Source organism: Camelina sativa, chromosome 14 (genome assembly GCF_000633955.1).
Source record: "Camelina sativa cultivar DH55 chromosome 14, Cs, whole genome shotgun sequence".
Lineage (NCBI taxonomy): Eukaryota > Viridiplantae > Streptophyta > Magnoliopsida > Brassicales > Brassicaceae > Camelina > Camelina sativa.
This window is the reverse complement of record NC_025698.1, coordinates 30,464,585-30,475,860: the sequence shown is the minus strand read 5'-3', so window position 1 is coordinate 30,475,860 and position 11,276 is coordinate 30,464,585. Positions and strand designations below refer to the sequence as shown.

The following is an 11,276-nucleotide window of genomic DNA, read 5'->3' as shown; positions in this document are numbered from 1 at the left end:
ATTTCCCACAAAAACAAACAATCCAAATGAGAAAAAAAAAAAAAAAAAAAAAAAAGATTACGAACCCAGAGGGAGCGTTCTTATCTGATGAACTATCTTCAGAATCCATGGCCACTGACGAAGCCTCGACGCTGAAGGAAAAAAAAAAGAAACAAAGAAACAAAAGATCAAGCAATTGAAGCAGAGATTTTAAGCATCGATCTCTTTTGATTGAATCAAAATGCGAGAGTAAGAGAAAGATTTGGATCATTCGCGTATGTAATGTACCTGAGTTTCAGAAAAACCCAGTCGCAGTCGTCTCGTCTCGTCGGAGAAGAAGATGTAACTAACTCTGTTTCCCGCTTTTTCTACTTTCTTTTTTTTTTCTTCCTATTATTTTTTTGTTAGTTTCCAACTGCAAAAATTGTGTAAAATATATATAGCAATCCGATTGGGCCATTAATGGGCCTAGTTCGTTCAGGCCTGTAATCAATAAAGTCAACTTTAATCACGACCGTACGATTAAGCTGCAATGATGATAAAGCCATACGCACTCTCTCTCTCTCTAAAGGGTTCATTCATTCGCCAGTCACTGGTTCGGATCAGAAAGAAAGCTGAGAGAAACCAAAACAAAACAAAAATAAATTGAAAAATTAAAATCAAAATTCGATAAACAACTACAACAAAAAATAAAACCCTAACAGTCCAAAACAAAAAGTTTCTTCTTACTTCATTGCTTATAGAACCAAAACACAGGGAGAGAGAGAGAGAGAGAGAGAGAGAGAGAGAGAGAGAGGTGAGAAGCGAGGATCGGATCGGCTGAAGCAGTTCCGATTACATATCAATGGCTTCTTATGCGTCACGCATCATCAATCATTCCAAGAAGGTAAATTGTTTCTCGATTTCGTTTTCTCCGATCATTTTGCATTGTTATTATGTTCTTCACCGATCGTGGTATTCGAATTTGGGTTTCTGATTTCGTGATTCAATTGAAAATTGTGGTTATTCTGATAATCTCGGATTCTTACTTTCCAAGTTACGATCAATGTGCTGAATTAGCTATAGATTGAGAGCTTTATTTATGATCAGCCTGCTTCTGCGAGATGATTGAGATCTGTAACGCCGTCCACTTGTTTTTTTTTGTTTTCAACAGTTGAAGGATGTTTCGACTTTACTGCGCCGGGAACATGCTTCAACAGTTCGCTGTTTCTCTAACACTAATCGAGCTCCTCTGAACAGAGAAGGTAACTTTTGATCCTCTTTGAGATAGAAGTTTTATCCAATTGTACTTTTGTATGGTTCTATGGTTAGTATCTGTGAGACTCTCTGCTTGTTGCTTCAGCTTTTTTTCTTTTTTTTTTTTTTTATGTTATGGTCTTCAGATACTGTTAATGCCCGTCTTGGTTATTCCCCACTGGAGAGGATTTCCAAATGTAGCACCAATACTGTAAGTTCGTTGCTCTTCTCTCTCTCTCTCTCTAGCTGTGTTGCAGTGTCTCTTCTCATTGAATCATTTTTACTAGTTAGCAGAAACCTTACGAGTTTTATGTGGCCTTGATGTCGTTAATTTCATTGTGTAGGTACCAGTGTCCAGTTTTTCAACTGCGAGAACAAATCTAAGCAGTGCAATGGGAAGGCTAATGTTTGGAAAAGAATTTTCATGGTTTAGTCTCAATTCTCTTACTCTATGTGGCCTTAGCTACCTGCTTGTATAGATTCTATTTTTTCCTAACTATAAGCGTACTTTTTTCTGCATACCAGTTCAATGCAATCAGCTAGAGGATTTTCATCAGGTTCAGGTAGTCAGCTTTTTCTCCCAGACCTTAAAATTTGTTTTATGAGCTTTTCTTCAGCTTGTTCTGTATCTTGAAATTGGTTTAAGGGATTTATTGCAAAATTCCTGCTAAGACAGTTGCATTGCTTAAATAATTGTGTAATTGAGAATGCTAAATGGTATGAGCTTTACATTGGTTCGATTTACCTAGAATTTCTGAAAACGTGTTTCAGATCTGCCTCCTCATCAAGAGATCGGGATGCCTTCTCTTTCGCCAACAATGACTGAGGTATGGACCTTTGTTTACCTCTTGATCAAAACTTACTCTCGTTTATCTTTACGTTCTAATAAGCTGTTTTCCTAATTTCCAGGGTAACATTGCCAGGTGGCTGAAAAAAGAAGGTGATAAAGTTGCTCCTGGAGAAGTACTCTGTGAAGTTGAAACTGTAATGTCGATCTTGATTGATTCTCCTCTCCGTATTTTTATGTTCATGTTTTGGAAATAATTCTAACTAGGTTATCTTCTGTAGGACAAAGCAACCGTCGAAATGGAATGCATGGAAGAGGGCTATCTCGCCAAGATTGTAAAGGAGGAGGGTTCAAAAGAAATTCAAGTCGGCGAGGTATGAAAATTGTCTGGTTTCTGTAGAGTTATGTATTACCATGGTTTCTCATGGGACTCGGGGTATTGGTCTTAGGATCCACAATTCATTTGTGGAAATGTTCAATGGAATTATTTGGATCATGTCAAATTTCTTTTGCCTTCAAGTAGGTGATTGCTATTACAGTTGAAGATGAAGAGGACATTGGAAAGTTCAAAGATTACACCCCATCATCTACTGCTGATGCCGCTCCTACTAAAGCAGAACCAACTCCTACCCCACCAAAGGAAGAGAAGGTTGAACAGCCATCAACGCCTCCTGAACCGAAGGCTTCCAAGCCTAGCGCACCTCCCACAGGAGATCGTGTTTTTGCTAGTCCTCTTGCAAGAAAGTTGGCTGAAGATAATAATGTCAGTATCACATTGTTCTAGGAATTCTTTTTTTTACCTAATCTTCCTGCTTATTTTTTCTTCTCGTTTACTTTAAAAAAAAATCAGGTGCCTCTTTCAAACATTAAAGGCACAGGTCCTGAAGGACGGATAGTGAAGGCAGATATCGATGAATACTTAGGTATCAGTCACTCCTTGACTCTTCGTTTCCTTTCTTTTTCTTTTAGACCTTTCTTACCTCTGTTTACAGTATATCACTCATCCTTGTGTCCTACTACATCTTCCAATGGTGCAGCTTCAGGTGGTAAAGGAGCTACTGCGAAGCCATCTAAATCTACTGATTCTAAGGCTCCAGCTTTGGACTATGTTGACATCCCCCATTCTCAGATACGAAAGGTAAAACCTATATAACTCTTGCAGCCTTGTTAAGTCAGTTTCAATAGGTTCAAGGATTCTGAAACCTCTTTAACTTTATAATTTTGACAGGTCACAGCCTCACGTTTGGCATTCTCAAAGCAAACTATCCCTCACTATTACTTGACCGTCGATACATGTGTTGACAAACTTATGGGGTAAGTATAAAGTTTTGAATGATTTATTTTGAGTCGCTGTCAATGTGTAAGCTAGACAAAGCGTATTTTTGTATATGCAGTTTGAGGAGTCAGCTTAATTCATTCCAAGAAGCTTCTGGTGGGAAACGGATATCTGTTAATGATCTTGTTGTTAAGGTACATCTTACTTGTGTATACTTTACATGCAAGCCGACAGATCTTTTAATTTATCCTACCCGTCTTCATGATTTTTAGGCTGCTGCATTAGCTCTCAGGAAAGTTCCTCAGTGCAATAGTTCATGGACTGATGATTACATCCGCCAGTAAGTACATCGACAACTTTTTGAATATGAATGGGGTAGCAAACATCTGAACCTTTCTCTATAGGTTTAAAAATGTGAACATCAACGTCGCAGTGCAGACAGAAAACGGGCTCTATGTCCCTGTTGTGAAGGTGGGTGCAAAATAATGTTTAGCCCTTTGCTGTAGCAAAAACTTCAGGTTTCTGAATTAGATGTTTCAACTTCTTGACTCCAGGACGCAGACAAGAAGGGTCTGTCCACAATTGGAGAAGAAGTTCGGTTATTGGCTCAAAAAGCAAGAGAGAACAGCTTAAAGCCAGAAGATTATGAGGTGAGAGAAATTTATCGGCTTAACTCACCAATCATATCTTTCAATAAACAGCTAATAATCTCGTTTTCTCAGGGAGGAACATTTACGGTTTCTAACTTGGGTGGACCGTTTGGAGTCAAACAATTCTGTGCAGTCGTTAATCCACCACAAGCCGCAATTCTAGCAATTGGATCCGGTATGCTCTCTCACACTGCAGAACAGAGTTTTTTAATACCTTACCAAAGATCGAATAACCGATTCAAGTTGTGTCTGATTCTTTAAAAAAAAAACAGCTGAAAAGAGAGTTGTCCCTGGTAACGGTCCAGATCAATTCAACTCTGCTGATTACATGCCTGTTACACTGAGCTGTGACCATCGCGTAGTAGACGGTAATCTGGTTCTTTTGTCATCATTGATTCATTCATCATCATTTTGTAAATCTAATATTCTTTTTCCTGCAGGTGCCATTGGAGCTGAATGGTTGAAGGCATTTAAAGGATACATTGAGAACCCTGAATCCATGTTGCTTTAAAAAGAGAACCACACAGTGGAAAAAACACTTCAAAGCTCGTAAGGGTCTTTGATCTCGCATTTTGTCTGTACCAATTAGATTTCTTTGTTTCCATACGTTGAAAATCTCAGTTCTTTCAGAGTTTTTTAAATGGGTTAAAAAGATTTTTTGTTTCTCTGAATAAAAAATATGGTTGGGAATCAGCATTTCTACTATAAACTGGATTTTGGGATATTCTTTGCTGGTTCTGGTTGTTGTTGATGGAGGGAGGCAAAATAAACCCCATTAATTTATGTTGTTAAACTAACCCCATATATGGGATGGGTTTTGTAACCATACTTGATACAAGTAGATTGTTTTGAGCGAGTGAGGTTCGTAATCTCTATTTTTTTATAAATAAATAAAAAAAACCAAAACAACATTCTTGGTTCTTACTATCTTTTCAACATGTAAAGCTTCGATTAAGCAAAGTCCATCCAATCAAATAATATTGTCGACAAACAAAAAAAACCAAAGGGATAATATTGCTGATTGTTCCGATACATATCGTTTTTCTGAGTTTTGCGTGATCATAATTGCAAAAACAAATCCCAAAAATTTCAGCTGAAACCAAAGCTGAGGGTTATCCATAACATCGGGGTTAACACTAAAAATTTGAAAATATAGGGGTTTAAGATAGCTCTACTCAAAGGTTCGAGGGGCTTTTTTTAGAGTTTCGAAATTAAAACATTCTAGATTTTTTTCCTCATACTTATTTTAGTGATATTTTATGGATCACTTTATTCAATTTACAGTCAAACTTCTAAAGTATGAACCATAAAATTTTATTAATTTATAAAAATTTTAATTTATCGATAAATTAATAATTATTAATTTATTAATAAATTAATATTTTATTAATTTATGAAAAGATTTTCTCATATTCATATTGAAAATTTTCTATTATAACATAAGATGTTTTTGTTATCAATCATATTTTTTAAAAAATTTCTTAATTTATAATCTTGGATGAATGTTAATTATTTAATAGATTATTTAAGTAAAAATGAGAAATGTTAGAAGTTTAGAGTTTAGAAAAAATTGTTACTACTATCCTTCATGGTAATGATGAAGTCACAGAAAATATTGCGGTACCTTTAAAACTAATTACTAAAGAAGCAATTATCCTGACTTTTCACAATTTATGGATACGATTTGAAAATACAATAATGAAAAAAATTAGAGATGAGCTCCAACAAGAATGCAAATTCAAGAATAGACAAACAACAATAGAATCATATTTCATTAGATTTTTTTAGATATATATATATATACCAGTTTATATGATTATTAATTTATGATATTGATGGAACTATATTTTTACATAGGATTTATTTCCAAAATAATTATTATCTTATTATTTTATCGAAATATGTCATTTTTTACACCAGCTCAACTCATGACCAGAATAATTTATTAATTTATAGCGAATATTAATTTAAACAGTATTAAGTTATGGAGGTTCTACTGTATGTGAATAACAGATTTATATAGACATTTATATTTCTCTTTTTTTTATTTTTTAATACTAGAGATAAATTGTAAGTCTTTTTAGTTTTTAATTTTATCGCGTCAAAATCCAACAAAAAGTGATATCTTATTTTCTCTGCATCATAACGATACAAGGATTGATGTTCTATAATTTTTTTTGTATCACAAAAAATAATTTTTAATGTATTTAATACATTTTTATTTTTTAAATCAAATAACTAATTAATATTTTTATTTTTATAATAAATAATTAAATATACATAAAAAATATGAGTAAATAAGTATCAAAAAAAATATCATATTTATTATTTTTTTTAATTTTGGTGAAAATCCTAAAAAAAGCATCTGAAAGAAAATATTATATTAAAAAAAATTCAGCCATTATATATTTATTATTATAATATATATAATAAAAAAATCTCCAAACAAGCAGCTAAAACGAAATTGAGAAGAACTAAAAAAAAAACGTTTGGCAACGAAAGCAAGAATCTCTGTTGCCGTCGGTCACGGTCGCGAATCTCTCAGGCAATCTCTCTCTTTCTCCTTCTGTCTCTCTATCTCTATCTTTCAGGCAATCTCGTTTCAACAACTTTTCTTTTTCTTTCTTTTTCTTTTTTTTTTTTTGCATTGCCTGGTGATTTTTCTCTTTCCCTCGTTTAATTTTCACTAAAAGAAAAATTCGTCCTTTTTTTTTTCTCTCTCAGGGTTTTGTTTCTTCTTTGATTGCTTTGATTCTCGAAACTCCTCAGACTTCCTAGGGTTTATGTTTAATTTCCTTCTCTTTTGTATTAGATCATATCAGGAAATGCAGATTTTTCTGAGATTTTTCCTGAATCTATTTCCTTCTTGTTGTTAGTCAGTAATGATCCTCAATCTTTTCAATTTGACATTCAGGCTGCTTTACATTGGATTGGTTTTGAAATCTGTATAGAAAAGTTTCTGCCTTACATTTTTGTATCTGAGACCAGTTGGTGATTGATGTTCAGGTTACTTAAGAGTGAGAGGAAGTTTAGATCGGCCTTACAAAATTATACCATTGCACTTCTTTCGCCATGAATGCCAGTAAAATTCTCAAACTTTTGTCTCTTCTTGTGTTTTTTAGTTTTTATGATTCTTGTGACTCCTACTGTTGTTGAGTTCCTTGTGAATGTTGGAAAATATGTTAAAGCAGATTTAGAGGAACAAAAGATAGGAAAGTATATTCTGATCCGTGATGGTGAGGACTCTGAGTTAGGACTCTTCTATAAGCCCCTTCCTTGCTTCGGTTGTGGAATCGGATGGTTCTCGTGAGTCACTCGCTCTTTTTTTGTGGCTTTTGGATAATATTGTGGCTTGTGGATGATGTAATGTCTTGCTGAAGCCAGATTCTTTTTTTACCTGTTTATGTTAAGGTTTCTTCTTGGATTTGTCTGCCCATTTGCGTGGTACGTTGCAACATTTCTATATTTTATCAACTATTACCGTAGAGATCCACGGGAAAGATCTGGTCTTGCTGCCTCTGCTATAGCTGTAAGTTAGCTGATCCAGTTGCATTCTCCTCTAATTTCTTTAAAAATGACAAAAACGCAACTCAGCTTTAAAAGAGGATCTACCAACTTATCTATTTCGCTTGAAAATTGTATGCAGGCTTTGATATTCTCTGTTGGACTTGTGATCACCGTGCTTGTTCTCGTTTTCTGGGGTCACTAGAGTCTCTTGTTATACTTTGCATATTCTTTCTGAAAGGGAAACAACTTCAAGGTCTGTTTCCACAACAAGTAAGACATGTCTATTTGATGAAGAGAAGATACTGCTAAGTCCTATTAGAATCAAAATCTTTGCTTTGTACATAAGTGTATAGTTTTTTATACAATGGAATTGAGATATTTAAATCCTGGAGATCTATCTTGTTTCACGCTTGTATGTTATATTCACATTGGAACCTTTTAACTCAGACAAAGATCATAGCCAAGGTTATGTCTGGTTCTTATCTTCCTTCTTCAAAGCCGCTTCTTTCTTTCTTTTTGAACCTCATGAAGAAAAGAAGGGAATAAAGGAAGAAGCTTTGACTATTACTATTAGGATTTGTATTGCCTCCATATGTCTAGTGTTGTTTGAACCATCATCTCACTATCAGCATATCACTATTTCATAAAAGCTGCACCTTGGAACACTCCGAACACAGCATCCAAAAGATTGCAGACCAAGATAAATAGTGAACAAAACCATTTGGTGAATCAGATTAATCTTGGAAAGAACAAACACATGTGATTTCTGAAACAATTTTACATGAGAGAGTTGAAACAATTGCACTTTTTTTTTGTCCTCCTAATACATTCTCCTTTCTAATCATCACTCTAATAGATGACCTCAAATGAACGAAAGAGTAGTTAACGTCAATCCAGAATATAGTTAGAAATCTCAATTAGTGTCTTTCAAGTTGAGAAGCTGATTTCTTTTGTAAAACAAGAAGACAACAACAAAGACCTGCAACATTGCAACTAACCCAATAAAGACTAGTCCCACAGTCTTCCCTTTGTTTAATCCACCTCTCTTTGGTTTCTCCGATGGCCGAGGTGGAGGCGGAAACCGCCGTGAATGATTCTTTTGGGGAGGGGGTTGCGACCTCGGTGGTGGTGGAGCAGACACAGGCTCGATAGTCTCTCTGACTGGAGGAGGAGGCGGTGGAGAAATGCCTGGTTCAACGGTCCCATTGACAGGTGGCGGTGGAGGAGGAGGAGGTGGCGGCGGCGGCAGAGGAGATTGTGGAGTCGGAGGTGGTTCTTGTGATTCGACGAGGAAGAAACTATGAATGGTGAGAAACAGAGCGAGGATCAAAACATTGAAGGTCCGAGATCTGAAGAGACAATGCAGAAAACCCATTTTTGTAAATGTGATTGAATCAAAAACGGTCTTCCTTGGTTGTCTTCGTCACCGGAATCAAAATGTGCGTCATCTGTAGAAAAAAAACATAACTTTCTCTGTTTTGTCGGGGAAATTACAAGTCTCCGTTTTGAATCCAGATTTGGTGAAAGATTGATTATTCAGAAGAACATGGATGTCACGATGGTAAATTGATTGACCCAAAGGAAACTTTGAGAGAGATGGTAAATTTTTTCCCGGGGAAAATTCAGAGAGGGAATAACGGATTAAGGCTAAATTTGGTGAAGATTATAAAGTTAGTTAATTTTCCGGTAAGAAAACTGTTTAGATTTTTTGCAAGTTAGTTATCATTCTAACATATTATTGTTTTGATTAAAAAAAACCAAAACTGTTAGTTATATGATTATATCCAAACAAACACTTTGTCATTTTTGTCACATTATGCAACAGCTGCATATGTATGAAAGAAGTTACTTACAATTATTTACTAAGAACTATTTTGTAATTTTTTTAAACATGAATTTACAAACTTTATCATCTTTGTCAAGGTGCAACAGCTTCATATGTATGGAATAAGTTAATTTACTAAGAAACTTTTTGTAATTTTTTAATACATGATTTTAATTTTTTAAATATTGAATTTTGTAAATAAATTTCTATTCTAGGTTTTTTTTTTCTACCCATTCAGCTACATATAATAAGCAGCAGTAGCATAGCAAAGGAAGAAGCGCAAATGCAGAGATGAAAAATGTTCAAACGCTTCTTTGGAATCTCTTGAGAGAAGAACTGAACAAGAAACTTTTTTACCCGATGAAAGTTCACAGGCGAGATTACAATCTATTGTTTCTGAAGTTGGATATGGTCTTTATGTACATGTATTATATACATACATCAACTTTCATCTGAAAAGTCTTTTTTTCCAAAAAAAAAAAGCAAGCATCTAGCATTGTGACCCTGAAAAAAAAAAGCTCAACTTCATGGTGATGCTCATATATAGGATTCACTCATCATCTTCAGTTATGTAAAGATGTGACTTAGATTTTGGTTCAAAAAAACTTATCTAATTGAAGAAACCAGAATGCTAAGTTGAAGTTCAACAGAAGACACACGGCATCAAAGTTTTGTAGATCATCGAAACCGAAAAAGAAAGAAAGTAGCAGTAAAAAGAATGTGCTTACAGAGCTTGAGAATTCTGTAGTATTCGGTTTTTTTATCCCCATGCCATGGAGCAAGCATAGTTGACCACCAGTTTACCGTCAAATCCAAAGTTCTGCAAATACCAAAACGGCAAAACCAGAAACCACCATGTAGTAAGCAAATAGAAACATAGATTCTTGATCCACAACACAAAGAGATTAGAAAAAGACTTACACTGTAAAGATCAATCACTGACTCATCAGGATTCGGCGAGAAAGCACTATTCACATAGACAAACTTTTACCAAACAAAAGAGCAATGTCAGACCGATTATAAAAGATTCAATACAGATATAGAGAAGAAGCTGAGTGTATACATACCAATGAGTCAGAATGGAGCTGTCTTCTTAGAAAGTCAATCACTTTTGCAAATTTATCAGTCCCTGGAATCTATAACAAGCAATCGCACAACATTCACAACACAAAAAGATCACAAAATATGAATTGAATCAGAAAGATTCTGCCTAGATTGTGAACTACCAGACAACAAGACTCAAAACCTTACATCAACACTCTAATTGATCAAGTAAAAACCAAATATACTATACAACTTTAACAACATGAGATGATCCCATTATGGAAGAATTGATAAAACAAAGCCCTAGTTTGCGAGGAAGAGTGATATAAGAGTCTACCTTGAACTTAGATTGTTTGAGTATAGGAGCACCTCCAGTAGCTCTTAGATGAACAACAACTGTAACAGAAAGATAAACCCTAGAGAATACATCAAACTAATTCCAATTTCCTGATTTACGTAATTGGATTGATATGAAACGACAGATTCATGGATTTAATCGATCCAATTTTTCGAATTTCATGGATTAGTCGAAAGATTCACCTTTCCGAACAGAGCTCGGCGACTCCGTCGCCATTGATGGTTTTACGGCCGTAGCTGGTGAAGAAGACGAAGACGAAGACGGTACTCTGTCTTTTTTTTTTTTTTTTTTTTTTTTTTTGAGTAGTCTGTCTTACTTGCCGTGTAAATTTAAATGGCCATGCATGTTTGGTCCGTATTAATATATTACACAAGACGTTAATAAAGAAAGTGAGTGTCTGAGTGACAACGAAATTGGGGAAACAAAGCTTGACGGTGTGGCACCTTCCATGACTCCAATTAGGGTCTCTCAATGAGAGACTCTCATGCATGACTCCAGACTCCAGTTATCTCATGGTCAATTCTAGTTCTTAACGACTTCAGACCTTTTAAAATTGTTTAACGTTCTGAGAAAAAAGATATAACTCGTTTTTCAGAAAATTTTACATAACATCT

The 11,276-nt window shown here is 35.0% G+C and overlaps 5 protein-coding genes across 10 annotated transcripts in view; 2 read left to right on the top strand and 3 right to left on the bottom strand.

The window, feature by feature from the left end:
* LOC104744163 (telomere repeat-binding factor 5-like) overlaps positions 1-109 on the bottom strand; it is a 2,338-nt gene extending 2,229 nt beyond the window's left edge. Inside the window, exon 1 of the mRNA XM_019235639.1 lies at positions 66-109. Within this exon, the coding sequence (XP_019091184.1) occupies positions 66-109 (44 nt within the window). The remainder of the gene's footprint in view (positions 1-65) is intronic.
* LOC104742945 (dihydrolipoyllysine-residue acetyltransferase component 3 of pyruvate dehydrogenase complex, mitochondrial-like) lies at positions 558-4,784 on the top strand. The gene is made up of 19 exons (XM_010464033.1): positions 558-865; positions 1,133-1,223; positions 1,362-1,426; positions 1,560-1,642; positions 1,741-1,778; positions 1,987-2,042; positions 2,125-2,199; positions 2,284-2,376; positions 2,526-2,765; positions 2,853-2,925; positions 3,040-3,140; positions 3,231-3,316; positions 3,397-3,472; positions 3,551-3,618; positions 3,683-3,749; positions 3,833-3,928; positions 4,001-4,103; positions 4,201-4,296; positions 4,369-4,784. The coding sequence occupies exons 1-19, from the start codon at positions 824-826 to the stop codon at positions 4,437-4,439; spliced, it is 1,620 nt and encodes a 539-aa protein (XP_010462335.1). The 5' UTR covers positions 558-823; the 3' UTR covers positions 4,440-4,784.
* On the top strand, positions 6,394-7,919 carry LOC104742943 (60S ribosomal protein L18a-like protein). 5 transcript variants are annotated; one of them, XM_010464031.2, is made up of 5 exons: positions 6,394-6,473; positions 6,935-7,010; positions 7,120-7,234; positions 7,340-7,457; positions 7,575-7,919. In XM_010464031.2, exons 2-5 carry the CDS (start codon positions 7,001-7,003, stop codon positions 7,635-7,637), a joined length of 306 nt encoding a protein of 101 aa, XP_010462333.1. In that variant the 5' UTR covers positions 6,394-6,473; positions 6,935-7,000; the 3' UTR covers positions 7,638-7,919. The 5 variants fall into 5 exon arrangements, with proteins under 5 accessions (XP_010462333.1, XP_010462331.1, XP_010462332.1 ...); XM_010464029.2 differs by having other exon boundaries at positions 7,117-7,234; XM_010464030.2 differs by lacking the exon at positions 6,394-6,473 and adding an exon at positions 6,521-6,807 and having other exon boundaries at positions 7,117-7,234.
* LOC104742942 (formin-like protein 3) lies at positions 8,135-9,159 on the bottom strand. Its single transcript, XM_010464028.1, has one exon. The coding sequence runs from the start codon at positions 8,808-8,810 to the stop codon at positions 8,349-8,351; it is 462 nt and encodes a 153-aa protein (XP_010462330.1). The 5' UTR covers positions 8,811-9,159; the 3' UTR covers positions 8,135-8,348.
* On the bottom strand, positions 9,555-10,943 carry LOC104742941 (ubiquitin-like protein ATG12A). 2 transcript variants are annotated; one of them, XM_010464027.2, is made up of 6 exons: positions 10,845-10,943; positions 10,642-10,700; positions 10,328-10,396; positions 10,182-10,244; positions 9,989-10,080; positions 9,555-9,891 (listed from the first exon to the last, which is right to left on the bottom strand). In XM_010464027.2, exons 1-5 carry the CDS (start codon positions 10,876-10,878, stop codon positions 10,021-10,023), a joined length of 285 nt encoding a protein of 94 aa, XP_010462329.1. In that variant the 5' UTR covers positions 10,879-10,943; the 3' UTR covers positions 9,555-9,891; positions 9,989-10,020. The 2 variants fall into 2 exon arrangements, with proteins under 2 accessions (XP_010462329.1, XP_010462328.1); XM_010464026.2 differs by having other exon boundaries at positions 9,555-9,764.